Source organism: Sesamum indicum, linkage group LG13 (genome assembly GCF_026168435.1).
Source record: "Sesamum indicum cultivar Baizhima isolate 11 linkage group LG13, ASM2616843v1, whole genome shotgun sequence".
NCBI classification, from domain to species: Eukaryota; Viridiplantae; Streptophyta; class Magnoliopsida; order Lamiales; family Pedaliaceae; genus Sesamum; species Sesamum indicum.
Window position 1 is genome coordinate 4,209,527 of NC_142669.1, and position 19,676 is coordinate 4,229,202.

General features: G+C 34.6%; 1 protein-coding gene across 4 annotated transcripts; it reads right to left on the minus strand.

The window, feature by feature from the left end:
* Positions 1-1,155: 1,155 nt before the first annotated feature.
* LOC148784401 (ubiquitin C-terminal hydrolase 13-like) lies at positions 1,156-18,779 on the minus strand. Of its 4 annotated transcripts, none has more exons than XM_088877003.1 (14): positions 18,362-18,779; positions 17,465-17,520; positions 17,178-17,355; positions 16,998-17,099; positions 16,807-16,878; positions 15,667-16,698; positions 15,472-15,546; positions 15,297-15,380; positions 6,229-6,287; positions 4,551-4,618; positions 3,758-3,816; positions 3,174-3,377; positions 2,081-2,148; positions 1,156-1,366 (listed from the first exon to the last, which is right to left on the minus strand). In XM_088877003.1, exons 1-6 carry the CDS (start codon positions 18,434-18,436, stop codon positions 16,585-16,587), a joined length of 597 nt encoding a protein of 198 aa, XP_088733129.1. In that variant the 5' UTR covers positions 18,437-18,779; the 3' UTR covers positions 1,156-1,366; positions 2,081-2,148; positions 3,174-3,377; positions 3,758-3,816; positions 4,551-4,618; positions 6,229-6,287; positions 15,297-15,380; positions 15,472-15,546; positions 15,667-16,584. The 4 variants fall into 4 exon arrangements, with proteins under 4 accessions (XP_088733129.1, XP_088733128.1, XP_088733130.1 ...); XM_088877002.1 differs by having other exon boundaries at positions 15,472-15,595; XM_088877004.1 differs by lacking the exons at positions 4,551-4,618; positions 6,229-6,287 and having other exon boundaries at positions 15,472-15,595.
* Positions 18,780-19,676: the final 897 nt, after the last annotated feature.

Sequence of the window (19,676 nt, forward strand, 5' to 3'; positions counted from 1 at the left end):
CTAATAAATTTAACGGAACAAACTACAAATAATTGGTTGTGAACCAGACCTATGTTCTGGATAGGTCTCTTCCTCGAAATTTTTCGGAAGTGTACACATGCGAAGAACGTTTGACGTTCGAGTAGTGGCATGAGGACAACCGTCAGGCTCGTAGTATCGTACTGGGGTCAACGACCAAGTTTATATTTGAAAATTTTTTCTGACAAAAAGAGCTTACTTGGTATGATATTTCAGTGTATAAGTTTTCTAATAAAGTTGTTTAGAAGAGTTTTGTTTCCCTACTTTTCTAAGGACAACATCAGATAAGTTCAAAATAATTAAAGAGTACGCATATTCATCATTTTTCAACTTCTTTTCTCCTGAAACATTTTCAGTATACTTACCGTCCATTGCTTTAAAAACCTTTTATTGAAATAGAATAGAAAAATCATTTTTGCCATCAAAGGGTTGTAAATTATATCTGGCCATTAAATTATTTTTCAAAAAATGTTTCACGTATTTTCAGAAGGAAGATTTTTCGAAATTATAGCTTAAATTTCAGAAAAATATAGTGGTAAGATTTTAGAAGGATTACTCCAGTAATTTAAGAGAAATAGCAGTATTTCAGAAACAAATCACACAGATCTCAACAGTTACTATTCAGGAAATGTTACAGAAGAATTTTCTAGAAAATATCCACAATAGTTTCAGGATTAATCACACAGATCACAAGAAAATAATTCCGAAAAAAAAGATAATCACAACAGACAATCACAACGGATAGTAAATAATCACAACAGGTAATTAATAATCACAACAGATAATAAACTGGGGTTTTCCAACCTATGTCCTGGCTAGATACCCGACTACCTCAAGGGTCCGGCCAGGTGGGATATTAGGGGGATTTAACCGCAGTATAACAATAACAGTAATAATCAACAAATCAATTGACAAAACAAATAAATAATAAAAAAAATGTAGAAATTATAAAAGGAGGGGTTTCAGAGGTTACCACCACCAAGGCGAGATTGGCGATCAACGACGAGGCTCTGATACCACTTGTAGCACCCCCTTCGCTACAAGAGCTATATCTACGCTAAACATCATACTTATAGTAATCCCTATATTCATATATATACATTTGCACATAACTATGTAATTAATTTGCATACGTAATCCAACGTCAAAATAAGTATTATCAACCCACAACATCATATATATAAATATCAAACACCAAAAGAAATTTTCATGCTTACGTTCCCTCGATACAACAAAATATGATTTGTACTCTAACTGACAACAAGGAGAAAATAGCATACTGCCCCGACCTGCCTGACTAAAACGCGTAGACCTAGTCTTCAACAGTCAAACAGCTCAAAGTCTACTCCTGAAAGAAAATGTCAGCAGAGGGATAAGCCTGCCACTCAGTAAGCAAATAATCAGCCTTATCTATATATGCATGTCAAACACAGCCCAAACAAAATAAACAAACAACACGAATATAATACAATCAATTTAATTCCAACATAATCAACTTTATTACACCACATGACTATCTCATAATAAGACAACCAACCAGAATCCATTTTTCCTAGTTTGCTTACCAGAAGGTGATATTGTGTTTTTCCCGCCAACTCAATCTCACCGTTACATAAATTCAAGTGAACCCCCTTGACAGCCGGCTTATCAATCTCATTTCGCACATAGCATTTTTTTTTCACACGTAGCTGTTTCATTTCGCACATAGCACTTTCATATCGCCTTATAGGCTTTTCAACACATCAAGGGGTATTCACACCACAATTATATTCAATTTTCACCACTCCCTGATTTCCACATATCACCATTCTTGTAAGCAACTAGTAACGTAAAACCATATATCAATACATTCTCATTTTCAGACACCCACAACATAACATACAACAAATATGATATTTCAACGTATTTTCTCATTCCACGTACACAATACTATCAGTCAAATCAAATCATCCATCACTTATATATTTTCAGATAAATGCATGTCAGCATGAACCACAAATTCAGATAACAATAAAATCACAAATAAAGATACATATATAGATAATACTAATTAGTTACTTACCTCGACTTTACAACGCCTTTATCTATTCAATAGGTGGTGGTTCGGCATTTTCACTTTACCCTCGTATCCTATAATGAGTTATACCACACACAATTAATATATCGAGAAATCGTAATTTTCTTTTTTATATAATACTAAATCTTATTCGTACGATTTTCAATAATTCTTTAATATTCCATTTCTATCGAAGTACAAATCTTCGTTTTTCCTCTTTAATAACATAATATTTCTTAAATGTAATTTTCAAATCATTTCTATGAATTCTCTACCAATTTATCGTTGCTATATAATTTAATTAAGCAACAATACATAGAATTACATATTTCGTTAATCATTCCGATGCAATTGTGTAAATTAGCTATAACGATAATTAAATACTACAAATCTAATAGTTTAATTACCCAACAATATCATTTTTATAGCAATTGTGATATTTAACTCGACACTAATTTAAATAGCCCAAATTATAAAATACTTCGATTAAATAGTACATCTCTCAATATAATCAACATTTAATAAATGAACTAAATAAATAATATATTTATATCAATTAATATAAATTAAAATAAAACTTACCTCACGCTGCGAATTGCCGAACAGAGAAGGAAATTGCGAATTTATAAATGTGATATTATGATAATTGGCTCACATATATATATATGTCGGGGGTGGGCCGGTGGGTGAGGGCCCACCCCGAAACCTTTTCCTTCCTGTTTTTTTTTCTTTTCTTTTATCTTTCTTTTATATATATATATATATATATATTATTTACTAATATATATATATATACATATCATTTACATATATATCATATTATTATTTTATTAATTTAATAAGAGTTTTGTTAAAATACCCATCACGTCCCCCCTAAATTTCTTAATTAATTTAATTTGTTCTCAAATATTATAACGAGCTCCAATTTAACCCGTTCAAGTTTTATTATATTCCAATTATGGAACATAATTTATTTACCAATTAACTAAATTTCATAAAGATTTACCAATTAATACCCCAATTATGTATTACAATTTTTGGGGCGTCACAATTCTCCCCTCTTAATAAAAATTTCGTCCTCGAAATTTAACTAACTTACCGGCTCATGAAATAAATATAGGTATTTTTCTCTCATGTCCTCTGCATCATTCCAACAAACTGTTGCATAAAGGGATTCATTTCTGGTTGTGGGGCATTTCTATTTTTGGATTCTAACCCCTGATGTTCTGATCCAGAATCATGACGTTGCACAGACTCCAATGACTCAGTTGGGCCAGCAGCGTTTTCTCTTGACGCTTCTATCCTATATGAAATACACACATGTGAGTAGATTCCTAACATATACACCTTACATATAATATTACATTTCGTTTACTATCCCAAGAAAATCTCATCCCTGCTCTGATACCACCTAATGTAGCACTCCTTCGCTACAAGAGCTATATCTACGCTAAACATCATACTTATAGCAATCCCTGTGTTCATATATATACATTTGCGCATAACCATCTAATTAATTTGCATACGTAATCCCAACGTCATAATAGGTATTATCAACCCACAACATCATATATATACATATCAAACACCACAAGCAATTTTCATGCTTACGTTCCCTCTATACAACAAAATATGATTTGTACTCTAACTGACAACAAAGAGAAAATAGCATACTGCCCCGACCTGCCTGACTAAAACGCGTAGACCTAGTCTTCAACAGTCAAACAGCTCAAAGTCTACTCCTGAAAGAAAATGTCAGCAGAGGGATAAGCCTGCCACTCAGTAAGCAAATAATTAGCCTTATCTATATATGCATGTCAAACACAGCCCAAACAAAATAAACAAACAACACGAATATAATACAATCAATTTAATTCCAACATAATCAACTTTATTACACCACATGACTATCTCATAATAAGACAACCAACCAGAATCCATTTTTCCTAGTTTGCTTACCAGAAGGTGATATTGTGTTTTTCCCGCCAACTCAATCTCACCGTTACATAAATTCAAGTGAACACCCTTGACAGTCGGCTCATCAATCTCATTTCGCACATAGCTGTTTTATTCTGCACATAGCATTTTGTTTTCGCACATAGCACTTTCTTTTCGCACATAGCACTTTCATATCGCCTTATAGGCTTTTCAACACATCAAGGGGTATTCACACCACAATTATATTCAATTTCCACGACTCCCTCATTTTCACATATCACCATTCTTGTATGCAACTAGTAACATAAAACCATGTATCAATACATTCTCATTTTCAGACGCCCACAACATTACATACAACAAACATGATATTTCAACATATTTTCTTATTCCACGTATACAATACCATCAGTCAAATCAAATCATCTATCACTTATATACTTTCAGATAAATCCATGTCAGCATGAACCACAAATTCAGATAATAGTGAAATCACAAATAAAGATACATATATAAATAATACTAATTATTTACTTACCTCGACCTTACAACGCCTTTATCTATTCAATAGGTGGTGGTTCGGCCTTTTCACTTTACCCCCAAATCCTATAATGAGTTATACCACACACAATTAATATATCGAGAATATCGTAATTTCTTTTAAATATAATACTAAATCTTATTCGTACGATTTTCAATAATTCTTTAATATTCCCCTTCTATCGAAGTACAAATGTTCGTTTTTCCTCTTTAATAACATAATATTTCTTAAATATAATTTTCAAATCATTTCTATGAATTTTCTACCAATTTATCGTTGCTATATAATTTAATTAAGCAACAATATATAGAATTACATAATTCGTTAACCATTCCGATGGAATTGTGTAAATTAGCTATAACGATAATTAAATCTAACAAATCTAATATTTTAATTACCCAACTATATCATTTTTATAGCGATTGTGATATTTAACTCGACACTAATTTAAATAGCCAAAATTATAAAATACTCCAATTAAATAGTACATCGCTCAATATAATCAATATTTAATAAATAAACTAAATAAATAATATATTTATATAAATTAATAGAAATTAAAATAAAACTTACCTCTCGCTGCGAATTGCCGAACAGAGAAGGAAATTGCGAATTTATAAATGTGATATTATGATAATTGGCTCACATATATATATATATATGTAGGGGGTGGGGCGGTGGGTGAGAGCCCACCCCCAAACCTTTTCCTTCCTCTTTTTTTTTTTCTTTTCTTTGATCTTTCTTTTATATATATATATATTATTTACTAATATATATATACATATCATTTACATATATATATATATCATATTATTATTTTATTAATTTAATAAGAGTTTTCTTAAAATACCCATCATGTCCCTCCTAAATTTCTTAATTAATATAATTTGTTCTCAAATATTATAACGAGCTCCAATTTAACCCGTTCAAATTTTATTATATTCCAATTATGGAGCATAATTTATTTATCAATTAACTAAATTTCATAAAGATTTACCAATTAATCCCCCAATTATGTATTATAATTTTTGGGGTGTCACAATTCTCCCCTCCTAATAAAAATTTCGTTCTCGAAATTTAACTAACTTACCGGCTCATGAAATAAATATTGGTATTTTTCTCTCATGTCCTCTGCATCATTCCAACAAATTGTTGCATAAAGGGGTTCATTTCTGGTTGTGGGGCATTTCTATTTTGGGATTCTAACCTCTGATGTTCTGATCCAGAATCATGACCCTGCACAGACTCTAATGACTCAGTTGGGCCAGCAGCGTTTTCTCTTGACGCTTCCATCTTATATGAAATACACACATGTGAGTAGATTCCTAACATATACACCTTACATATAATATTACATTTCGTCTACTATCCCAAGGAAATCTAATCTCTGCTCTGATACCACCTAATGTAGCACCCCCTTTGCTACAAGAGCTATATCTATGCTAAACACCATAGTTATAGTAATCCCTGTGTTCATCTATATACGTTTGCACCTAACCATCTAATTAATTTGCATATGTAATCCCAACGTCATAATAGGTATTATCAACCCACAACATCATATATATACATATCAAACACCACAAGTAATTTTCATGCTTACGTTCCCTGTATACAACAAAATATGATTTGTACTCTAACTGATAACGAGGAGAAAATAGCATACTGGACCGACCTGCCTAAGTATAACCCGTAGACCTAGTATTCAGCAGTCAAACACCGCAAAGTCTACTCCTGAAAGAAAATGTCAGCAGAGGGATAAGCCTGCCACTTAGTAAGCAAATAACCAGCCTTATCTATGTATGCATGTCAAACACAGCCTAAACAAGATAAACAAGCAACACGAATAGAATACAATTAATTCAATTCCGACATAATCAACATTATTACACCACATGACTATCTCATAATAAGACAACCAACCAAAATCCATTTTTCCTAGTTTGCTTACCAGAAGGTGATATTGTGTTTTTCCCGCCAACTCAATCTCACCGTTACATAAATTCAAGTGAACCCCTTGAAAGCCGACTCATCAATCTCATTTCACACATAGCTGTTTCATTTCGCACATAGCACTTTCTTTTTGCACATAGCACTTTCATATCGCCTGATAGGCTTTTCAACACATCAAGGGGTATTCACACCACAATTATATTCAATTTCCACCACTCCCTCATTTTCACATATCACCATTCTTGTAAGCAACTAACGTAAAACCATATATCATTACATTCTCATTTTCAGACACCCACAACATAACATACAACAAACATGATATTTCAACGTATTTTCTCATTCCACGTACACAATACCATCAGTCAAATCAAATCATCCATCACTTATATACTTCCAGATAAATCCATGTCAGCATGAACCACAAATTTAGATAATAATAAAATCACAAATAAAGATATATATATAGATAATACTAATTATTTACTTACGTCGACCTTACAATTCCTTTATCTATTCAATAGGTGGTGGTTCGGCCTTTTCACTTTACCCCCATATCCTATAATGAGTTATACCACACACAATTAATATATCGAGAATATTGTAATTTCTTTTAAATATAATACTAAATCTTATTCGTACGATTTCCCATAATTCTTTAATATTCCACTTCTATCGAAGTACAAATCTTCGTTTTTCCTCTTTAATAACATAATATTTCATAAATATAATTTTCAAATCATTTCTATGAATTTTCTACCAATTTATCTTTGTTATATAATTGAATTAAGCAACACTACATAGAATTACATATTTCGTTAATCATTTCGATGGAATTGTGTAAATTAGCTATAACGATAATTAAATCTAACAAATCTAATATTTTAATTACCCAACTATATCATTTTTATAGCAATTGTGATATTTAACTCGACACTAATTTAAATAACCAAAATTATAAAATACTCCAATTAAATAGTACATCACTCAATATAAACAACATTTAATAAATGAACTAAATAAATAATATATTTATATAAATTAATAGAAATCAAAATAAAACTTACCTCTCGCTGCGAATTGCCGAACAGAGAAGGAAATTGCGAATTTATAAATGTGATATTATGATAATTAGCTAAAATATATATATATATATATATATATATATATATATATGTAGGGGGTGGGGCGGTGGGTGAGGGCCCACCCCCAAACCTTTTCCTTCCTCCTTTTTTTTTTTCTTTTCTTTTATCTTTCTTTTATATATATATATATATATATTATTTACTAATATATATATATACATATCATTTACATATATATATATCATATTATTATTTTATTAATTTAATAAGAGTTTTCTTAAAATACCCATCACATCCCTTCTAAATCTCTTAATTAATTTAATTTATTCTTAAATATTATAACGAGCTTCAATTTAACCCATTCAAGTGTTATTATATTCCAATTATGGAACATAATTTATTTACCAATCAACTAAATTTTATAAAAAGTTACCAATTAATCCCCCAATTATGTATTATAATTTTTGGGGCGTCACACCACTCTAGAGAGTTAAAGCCTCTCGTGGTATTTCCTTTAAAAAATGACCTATCAACTATTATAGAGAATGGAGTATGAAACTCCTTAAGATATTACAGGCCAATATTACAGACTTTGAATAATAAAAAATATGAACAAAAAATAAGAAATAATCATAATAATAGTATAGTTATGAACAGGCTTAGAACAACCAAATCCAAAACCAGTATATGAAAACACGGTCAGAAGGCACCGTTCCCATAAGCCAACCGATCCATGGTTACACCACCTCAAACCTCAACGAAAAGCACCTCTTAATTTCAGATCACAAAGATCCACAGGTTTAGCCACTGAGACCCAAATGGGTTCACTAAGAACTTTATGAGAGAAGAGGATAATACACAAAGAGAGAAGAACTCGTTATATTATGGCCGCGGATCAGACCCCCCCTTTTAAAGCTGGGGTGATCGATTGAATATGATAAGAGTAGGGTGGCTTTCCAAAAGCCATGGGTTTGGCTTTGGAAGCCACCATTGTGGACGGTGGTGGTATAAGGTAAGGTAGAGGAAGAAAGAGCAGCAGGCGACGCAAGGAGAAAATGAGAGGGAAGAAATAAGGGTAGAAGATTAGGGTTAGGTATATAAGTAGATAGGTTCGTGGGTCGGGTTTGGAGATGGGTCTTCTAGATAGGTCGGCCTTGGTAGTTTTCAGTGGGCCTACATTTAAATAAGTCATTCGGCCACAATATATATAACAATATTAAAAAATTAGGGAATGAAGAATCAAACATGAAAACTGAACATTAAATGAAAATTTTAGAAAAAAATTAAAGTCAGTATTAGTCCCCTAACTTTGGCCATTTCTCGTTTTAATCCCTCAATTTTAAGCCATCCTATTTTAGTCCCATAACTTTCTAAACCACTCAATTTTGCTCCTTTGACAGAATCTGAACGGATTTGGGCTAAATTTTGGACTATTTTACCCCTCTAATACTTTCATGAGCGAATTTTAGTCCATTTTCACTACTCTTGCATTTTTTTTTGCATATTTTCATCCATGCTCGCCTAGAATGGTATATTAGATTTGATATGATTTATCTAATAATGGAGGAGACTTTTCGAGAGAAAATGAAACCGAATGAAAGTTTGATTTACTCTTAAAATAGGGAATATTTCTGAATTCTGGAATGGAAATTCTTAACAAGTGTTACAACGGTCCCAAAAGGATTGATCCAAAACTTCTCACATCAGAAGAAGAACAGGAGTGGCTGAGAAATTTTGAGGTTCGACAAGTACTACCAGGAAATGCAGTAAGGCGTCTACACTCCACTGAAGTCCATGGTAGAATCCCAACCAGGAGAAACGAAACGGGTAAATTCCTATATAATTTCAGTTCTAAAAATTATGACTGATTGGAAGAACTCGAGCCGGATACATCGAAGATATCTCAAGATACGGGGGAGATATAAAAAATAGTTCAAGACTATGGACATAGGCTAATACACATACCTATAAAAATAGAATCTTTGAACCTAAAGGTGGACGAGGTCCTTAAGATCCTTCCCAATCTACACAAGGGCCTTACAGATCTGAGGGCAGAAATTACAGATATGAAACGAAACCAAAAGGAGAGCCCTGAGACATTAAAATTCAAACAAGAGCGTATTAGGGATGTCCTTGGAACAATACCTCTTCTACATCAGAAGGGGAATGCCACGGAGATTCCAAAGCCGAAGTCCAAAAAAGATCTGATTATCGCATCAATCAGAACTATAAAATAATGGAGGTAACGAGAGCAGATATATTGGATCTACTTGAATTGACGGAATCCTTTTTCCAACTTGCGATTGTAGATTTAGTCAATATCCAAATAAATGAGATCACTCCAGCGTTACCACCACCGGAGGGAAGTATATATTCTAATGATCCTCCACAGGATCAAACGATGAGAGAGAGTGCGGATTTCCACACTAGTGCCACTCCAATGTTTGTGGGAACCAGGCTAAAGAAAAATTCAGGAAGAAATTCAAAGAGAGTGCCGAAGAATACACCTTGGGCAAGAACCATACTCCAGCCCTTACATCCATATGGGGCTATACTGAACTTGGATATTATCGATTTCCGAAAAACTGAGAAATTAATAGACGAATGGGTTGCAACCATCAAGATAGCAGCAACGACCCTAAAGCTTGATAAGGAAAACTTCATAAAGCTTGTAGAATTGAGCTTGGAGGGATCCGTAAAGATCGGATGGTATAATACTCCAGAAGATACCAAAGCCAGCATCCTTGCCAGAGATCCAAAAGGTGTGATTGCAAACCGACTAGGAAGACTTATCAAAATACACGTCATCGGAGATGAATACTTCGAAGGAAGTAGAGCAGAAAAGCCTAGAGAAAAGACTTATCAAATTAGACCGGATGCTTATTTTAGTCACATGATTCCCCACATCGTGCTACACTAGTCTCTTGTCCCGGACTTTGGACCACTCATCGCTTGTATTGAATGGGGATAGACAGATGCAACTTGGAGTTATGTTTAGATTTGATAACTACCTTACTCTCTCACCGAATTTTATCCCTAGTGTGCAGAATGTCTGGCTACATGCTATTGTAGGCGTGCCTATGTATGCTGTTGCACGGAAGCTAAAGGCTTTAAAGCCAGTCTTCAGGCAGCAAAGGAGAAATAAGGGTGGCATTTCGCGCAATGTTCAGCTAGCAAAAGGTTTTCTTAAGATAGCCCAAGCATTACTGAGTATGGATCGATAAGACGAACTATTACTCTTACTGGAACACTGTTGTTGGATGGTATACGCCAAGGTAGTGAAGCTCGAGCAAATCATGCTACAATAACGGGCAAAGATGCAGTGGATGAAGGGAGGGGACCAATGCTCAAAAGTCTTCTTTCGCAAAATAGCCCAAAGAAGAACTGCTCGGAGGATCTTGCAGATCAATGACGAGCAAGGGAACACCTATACAGAGCCAGGAGCGGTTATTCAAGAGTTTATCTTCTTTTACCAGGCTCTATTAGGAGGGGTACAAAGACAACCGGCAATCAATATTGGGTACGTGAGACCATGGACGAGACATGTGCTGATTGAGGAGGACACCGAACTTCTCCTCAAACCAGTTACGCTGGATGAAGTCAAGCAGGCCATTTTTAACATCACAGACGACAAGGCACCGGGACCTGATGGATATTCTTCTAGGTTTTACAAAGCAACCTGGCTGATTGTGGGAACAGAAGTCACATCAGCTATTCTAGACTTCTTTGCATCAGGTAGGATGAAGTAAATCAACACCACGCTTCTAGCATTAATCCCTAAGGTACACTCCCCTATGATGGTCATAGATTTTCGCTCTATTTCTTGCTTTAATGTCCTCTATAAGATCATTGCGAAAATTCTTGTTCAGAATTGAGTTTGACTTTGGATAAATTGATAAGCCCCCTATTAGGTGGCTTTTGTTCCGGGTCGTAGTATAGGCGATAATATTATGTTAGGATAGGAACTATTTACAGGATACAATCAAGCACGGCTTCCCCCACGATGTGCGCTTAAAGTGGACATTCGGAAAGCCTATGAAATGGTAGAATGGGATTTCCTCCTAACAGTTCTACACCTATTTGTGTTCTCTGCACAGTTCATTCGATGAGTGGAGGAGTGTATCACATCACCCTCGTTCTCGGTTGGTCTTAATGGGAAATCACACGGTTTCTTTGCAGGGTCACTAGGGTTATGACAGGGAGATCCGTTGTCACCGTATCTATTTTGTCTTAGTGATGGAGCTACTTCATTTACTCTTACTTCAATTGATTGATGAGGATATGCTATTCTCCTTTCATTGGAAATGTGGACCATCTAAATTATTTAAGCTTGGATTTGCCGATGCTTTACTACTTTTCTGTAAAGCTGATATAGACTCAATTGGAGTGTCCAAACGGGGTCTGGATCGATTTGCTGAGTTATCTGGACTACGGCTTAATGTGCAAAAGAGCCATCTCATTTTATCACTAGCGACACACGGGATGATAAACCAGTTATTAGCAGCGCTCGGGTTCTAGGAGGGGTATTTATTGATGCGATACCTGGGGCTTCCTCTAATCTCTTCTAGAAATATCAATAGCGGATTGCCAACCTCTATTGGCAAAAATTGATAGTTGCATGCAGGGTTGGGAGGGTACGACATTATCATTTGAAGGACGGATTCAGATTATTTGATCCGTTCTCATGGCTTTGAGTATCTATTGGGCTTCTGCGGTCATTCTACCTAAAGGTGTTAAAAGAGAGATCGAGAAGAGATTGCACTCCTTCTTATCGAAAGGTGCTACTAGTGGGGCCTATGCAAAGGTAGCATGGAGAGTTGTGTGTAAGCCAGCTGCAGAGAGAGGACAGGGCTTAAGAGACACGCTATTCTTAACCGTGCCTTAATGGGTAAGAAATTATGCGATGTGATTCATTGTGATAGAACATCCATATGGGTGGAGTGGTTGTACCATGGAGGTTCGTGGGGTTGGAGAAAACTCATTCGCCTACGTACCGTTATTCAACCGTTGGTGGATTACCAAGTGGGTGATGGAGCTACCTTTTATTTGTGGTAGGACCCGTGGCACCCCTTCAGATCACTTATTCAAAGGCTCCCACGTGGCCGCGACTCACTGGTCTTAGACTCTCGGAGAAACTTAATAGGGTCATTATGGATGGGCATTGGCACTGGCCCTCATCACGGACATGTTAGGAGATTCTACAGAATTTGCCTATAATCCATGGAGACGATCATCGTGTTCATTGGCGAGATACGAATCGATGTCTCGCTGTTGCATTGCTATATCGTATCTTACACCCGCCGAGACCAAGGTAGGCTAGACTTCACTACTCTCGGGCTCCTTGAAGATCGGTAGACATACATTCATACTGTGGCTCGCTATATTAGGGAAACTATCCACGGCAAATAAACCGTGGTTGTCTTATCTTGGCATCTGTGTTCTTTGTGATGAAAGCGCAATAGAAACACATACACACTTATTTCTCCAATATTTTTATGCCAGATGATGCCTCATAGCTGTGAGACAGGATGTTCGATTTACATGCCTTATTAATGAAATTTACATTCACCCAAAAAATAAATAAATAAATCAACTTACACAAAACCCCCTACTTTATATATCTCTTTCAATAAATCTAATTCCTCAGACTTAAAATTTTATAAAAACACACATATGTCACAAAAGCTAAATGAACATTTATATTGACATTAAATCTCAGGGGATAAGGTAATTATCCACTTTGATTTGTTACTTTGTCCTTTCACATGTTCTTATACATAAGAAAACTTTAATCCTACTAACCTTTAAATATGACATCACAATGTCCTAATAGCCTAGCATAAAAATATTCTCATGTAATGTTATATTGATTGAACCAACAAAATTTTTTAACCTTCTTGAAAGCTTCAGAACATAGTGATAGAACTGCACAATGGCCAAGACTAAAACAATATAATAAACAAAAATTACTACAGAAGAGCAGAAACAAGTTCAGTAGCACTGCAATCTATCTCTTTATCTATCTATCTATCTATCTATCTATATATACAATTAAAAAAATAAACAATCTCCCAACAGTAATGTACATGAAGCCAAGTATAATTAACAATTACAAGTACTATGTACAACTCATACAACGAATCTAGAATACGATCCTCACTATCCATTCAAAAATAGTTGACTGGTCATCCATGGCACAAATCTAGAACACCCACAATAAGCTGTTAGATTACATGTGAATCGACGTGAAACCTTACATCAAGAGAAGATCTCCAATATATGTACAAATATGTATATTACACTCTCAATTTTGACAAATGTTTTACGGGTGAATGCAATTCATCCCTTGTGATATTGAAAATGAGCACATTATCCTCTATGAAAAAAATATAGCAATTTACCCTCCTATACTTTTTAAAAAATGAAGCAATTTACCTCCTTATATAGGGAGGTAAATTGCTTCATTTTGGAAATATATGGAGGTGAATTGTTGTATTTTAACAATTACAGGGAGGTAAATCGCTATTTTATTTTTAACAAAAACCACCTAGAGGTGGGGGGAGCTTTTCGAAGTCCCCAGTCCTTCTATATTAAAATGCACAAAATAGTTACAGTGTGGAGAGCTACCTCCCTAGAATTTCTAACAAAGCCATAAACAAGGAGTACTATCCCTTACAAATAGAGCAGCATTAACAAGGAGTACTACTCCTTTACAATAAAAGACACAAATAGGTGTACTAGAAAATTATGGCGAGTCAAATCTCTATTTATTTTTTCATAAGGAGGTAATTTGCTCATTTGTGAGATCACAAAGGGTTGCTTGCCTTTTCCCATATGTTTTACTTATGATTTTTCAAGATCTGGCTATGTAAGGACCCCACTGGCGGCCACACTCCTAATTGTATATCCTCAAAGGCTTGTTATGTGAGGTGCAATATTGAAAAGAAGAGGTCATTGCAGATCTTAGTTAGAACTATTCTTATAGAAAACACAAACATATCATCGCAACTGCAGATATAAAACAAATATATGTTATGAATTCGTAAACTCAGTACGTTACATGCCTTATTTTTGTTTTTAGAGCAACTAAGGTACGTCTTGTGTTCTAGAGCATGCCATATTAAGTTTTTGTTTTGCACGTAAGGGTCAAGGCTCATAATATAGCAATCAAACTATTTGTTCAATAGATAACTAAAAGGACATATAGCATGAAATGAAATTTTGATCTCCGAGAGGGCTAAAAAATGGACAATGTTTGCCTTGATTTGTTTTGAAAGTTTTGGTGTTGTTTTCAGATGTTTTGAAATAGAGACTCATTTATTTTTTGTCAAAATAAGTCTACATTAATTATAGCCCTACAACTAAAAAAATTATATACATACTCATACATATATATAAATATATATAAAAGAGACATGATTTGACAATGAATAATAGTTTTTATTTTCTTCTAAACAACACCAAACATACCATACATATTTTATATTATCTCCAAAAGCAAATCCAAACATACACACTATCTCTAACACATACTTATTTATCTTTGCTTTTCTCTCTCTATCTCCACAAAACACATCAAAACAAGTTAAAAATGAAACCAAACATAGTGTTAGATTTTCTGCAAAACTTTCGGCAAGATTATCAACATCGAGCAACAAAATCAAATTTATTAAAAAAAATGAAAATAAAACAAGGTATAGATTACTTGATTTGCTGCAGGAGCCTTTTAGCGGTATTGTTAACGTGTTCCAGTCCAAGATATTGCTCCCAAGAAGCACAAACTGCTTCTCTGTAGAGTTAAAACATATTATGAAATTTAAGCGCATCTGCATATAAATATTGTCATAGAGTGTGTCTCTGTGAGAGAGAATGAGTGAGACCTGGAAATGGTCGAACAAAGTATCTGAGTCCTCCAAGTTTTCTACTTGACTATGCGACACAAAAGCAAATCTCCACTGCATAAAATCGAGAAGATTCATGCAGAAAGTCGACGTTGTAGCATGCCTAACCACATAAGCATCATACCATCATTTTCATTTAAAGTGATTGTAACAATTAGGCTCGGGTTGTAATACCTTGTAAAATTCCTCATCTCGTACTTGCAACTTGTTCTGCACATGAAACTTGATACGAGACAAAGTTTCACCATCATTGATCATCAAGAAAAATGGCTCGCCAAGATTTTTAATTCGCCGCCAAAAGCAAAATGAATATATAAGAATTAAAAGTAAGAAAATAGAAGAGATGCACTTACAGTTGAATTAGAGAGGTAGAACGAGTACAAATATTTGAGGAAAACTATGAAGTAACGAACTAAAAATACTACCATCTGGTTTTGAGTATCCTCATGCATGAAGTGACACACATGAATCAAACATTTACTTGGGCCAAGAAATTTCTCTTCCTCTGGTATTTGCAATGAGAAATTATAAAAGTGGAGAAATTGTTGATATTAAAGATGAACATATGTGGAAGCCAATTTTAAAGGAAAAAGTGTCGTAGCCTATCAAAGACACAGTACTAGCATGGAAAGCAATTACCAAGATATTTTTTGTTATGTGTATCACCTGAGAAATACAAGCATTTATATAATAGACTCACATATGTATAGAGATAGAAACAGACCTCCTCTACTCGTAAAGTCCAACGATTGTCATTTATTGCTGCAATCTTATCACTATTAGCATATATCTGTAGCAACTTGGAGTTTCAGCAACTTAAAAAAATAAGAATAGAAGGCTAGACATAAGGAATTTCTAACATCCATTTGGGAACACAATATACAATTTACTAAGTGAAGACCACATGGGCAAAATATAAAAACCTAGCAAGTACTGAGACTCAACTTCCAAGTCAGTGTACATATCTCCGACACGTGCAATTTGTGTGTACTCAACCCATACAAGATTTTTTAGCATAAAATAAATTGAATTTAACTATTTAAGTTGGATTATTAAGTAAAAGTTTAGAAGAATATTATTTTGATATTAATACTATGAAACTAATGAATGAAACAAAAAGAAGATGCAATAATTTAGGATCTTGTAGATCTTGTGTGAGAATACTTCCAGCAACCTGAGCTCTGCATTTAGACGAGAAAGTTTCACCTGTTTAACGAAACATTGCAACAGTTAACGCTATGTTATGCGACAAATCTTATAATTCTAGGAACACACACACGCACACTCCTAGTAATAACTTGTCAGCTTTATTACCTTCTCCTTGAGATGCTCAAGCACATCACCAACAATGCTTTCTTTTGGCAGACTAATACTGTGAGTTTCCAGCTATATATGGAAAACAAATAAGATATTTAATGTTTGCTAAATATGTAATAAATTTGAAAGTCTTGCATATGTATGCACTTCTATAGGAGCATAATGTCTGATTATGAATGAATACTCACTTCAGAGTTTGCCGCATAGCTAAAAGCTAGTTCGAGGATTCTCAACTCTTGCAATTCTGGTAGAGGTATATCCACTATTTCAAAGTACAGAATACCAGAAAGCTGAACAAGAAAGTAATGCTTTGTTAGTTTCACACCCTCATCAAATGAACCCCGACTTATAGTTGTATGAATGCATACTTGGTCGCAATGCAGCAGCATCTCTAACAAGTTTTCTACTCCTCGGTATCTTATAGGATGAGCTTTTGGTCGCTGAGAGTAGATATTATGTGATGTAAGCCGTAGTTTGGACGGATCATTGACTCCGAGTTGGTTTGCTACTCTCTTAACAACCTCATCATATGAATCAAGCTTTGACCTTCACAATTAATGAAATTTGAATAGCAGCGTTAAGTGGATCAATATTACCAACCATAACAAAGGAAGCTACACTCTAGAATTAAAAGTCTGTCTTCTATTGGACTCACAGTTGTAAACAAAATTCATCCTTTTCAGGCCTTTCCAACGAGCGAAAGTGGATAACCTGCAGAATACCAAACCAAAAAAGTCAGGATATATTCGATGAAAGTTAGAAGCATCACTTCAATGCTTTAACAAGAAGGTAGTTACGGGGAAAAAGAATACTTTTAGACTTAGAACCATTATTTTGGGGTCACTGAAAGGAAATAGATGTTATAAATGGGGTACATTGAGTAACTAATAGTGTCTAGGTATGCACACGCACATGCACACTTAGATAATAGGAATCAAGAACAGGTGCAAGAGAAAGAGCAAAAGTTTTAAAGAATCGTGGAAGATAATATGATGAGATCACTCGATAATATTATACTCTGATATGATTCATTGTTTCTCGGAGGTGACAATGTACAAATTTTATATTTTGTATAATTTTAAGCAAATAATAGCATAAAATACCAAAATCTTTCAATAGGTAAAACCTTTTGTAGTCAAACAAATAATACGGGCTAGGAAAGTAATTAATTATGATTTGTTCAGGCAAATAACGTATACAATAGTCAATATGAGGCACAACATCGACTATGTGATAAAAGGGGCCATTTCAAGGAGGAGAAATGCAAAGAGAGAAAACAAAAGAGAAGTTGAAGAGCAATAAAGCAACAAACATAGCCATCACACTAAGATAACGAGAAACAAGGAGCAAGAGAGGGGGAAATAGAAAGAGCGAGGAATTTCAAAGAATCGTGGAAGATAATAATTTGAGATCTGTTGGGAATTTATTCACAAAGTTATGAACCCAAATGAAACAATAACTACAGAGAGAATGGTGGATTTGAAAACCCTTATACAATAATTTCAAATCAATGAATAAAGAAAGAATAACAGAAAAATAGCAATACGGAAACCAGTAATGTAACCGGCTCAGGAGCCAGATCCAGCAGCCGAATGGCCAAGCGCCACCACTGGTCGGCAACCCACATGGTTGCAAAATTCCACTAAGAAGTTTCTTTAGAATCACCCAAAATTCCACTAAGAAGCCACCAAGATACAAAGACCCACAAAGAGACCACTTAGGCTTCATTTAGAATCACTCAAAATTCCACTTAGAAGTTTCTTTCACACTCTGCAAATATTCTCACAAAGTATTTTACAAAGAGGGGTTTTAGTTTTTTGTTGTTCAATCTGTTTAAAACCATAGAAGACCAATATATGTATCAGATAGAACACACTGAACAAAGATAGAAAGAGGTGAGATGATGAGAGATTTTCGAGAGCATTGGAAACTTGAGAGGAACAAAACCAGAGATAGAAAGAAGGGAGAGGAAGAGACATCGGCTGAATAGTGGAAGAATAGGGTTAAGTAGTGATTTAGGGTTAACTAGAAGAAGGGTTGGGCCACGTAATGGGCCGAGCAGCAAGTGGGCTGCCATCCAAGTGGGGGGGTGGGTCATGGGCCAAAAAATCCAACAACATCATTGGATAATATAATATTATACTCCAAAATGATTTATGCTTTCTTGGAGAGACAATGTACATGTTTTATATTTTCTATAATTTTAAGCGAATAATTGCATCAGATATCCAAATACTTCAATAGGTAAAACTTTTTTATGAAACAAATAATATGGGCTAGGAAAGTAATTTAACCGCGCTATCTTTAACTGTGCATCACATCACTAACTATGTGATAAAAGGGACTACCTCAAGGAGGAGAAACACGTAGAGAAAAATAAAAGATAAGTTTGAGAGCAAGCAAGAACGCAAATGTCTCATGTGGTAGTGAAATAAATGGGTTGTTCATCTTAAGACAATTTGCAGCACAGGGTGCTTGCAATAGCAATCTCCAATGTGGTAAATACGAGTCTCATCTATGTTAGTGCTATTTTTAAGTATAAAATTCAAGTAAAAACATAACAATTCATTTTCTAGGCGCGAGATATTGGATAAGCGTAAGCTCGAGACAGCTAGACATATGATTTTCGGTCAAATGCAAAGCTACTATATGAAGTCTAAAATTATAAATAACTATTGATATTACACTACAAAGGGAACCTATAGAAGAGAATTTGAGTGAGAAGGAACTATTTGAAAGAATAACAAGGACAACATCTAGTAGAGTTATACTCTCATTATAAAAAACTAAAAGTTGAAGGTTAGAAGGAAGTACGCACGTGCATGGTCATCTGCTCCTAGGTCCGGATGGAGGAACATATAAAGTGA

Bases quoted from the DNA above. Each gene is read 5' to 3' on its own strand.
- LOC148784401 (XM_088877003.1), bottom strand. From the start codon at position 18,436: ATGTGGGTTGCCGACCAGTGGTGGCGCTTGGCCATTCGGCTGCTGGAT. The intron at 17,356-17,464 runs GTGAGTCCAATA...TTAATTGTGAAG, and splicing joins GATGAATTTTGTTTACAACT to GTCAAAGCTTGATTCATATG. The intron at 16,879-16,997 runs GTGAGTATTCAT...TTCCATATATAG, and splicing joins GCTATGCGGCAAACTCTGAA to CTGGAAACTCACAGTATTAG.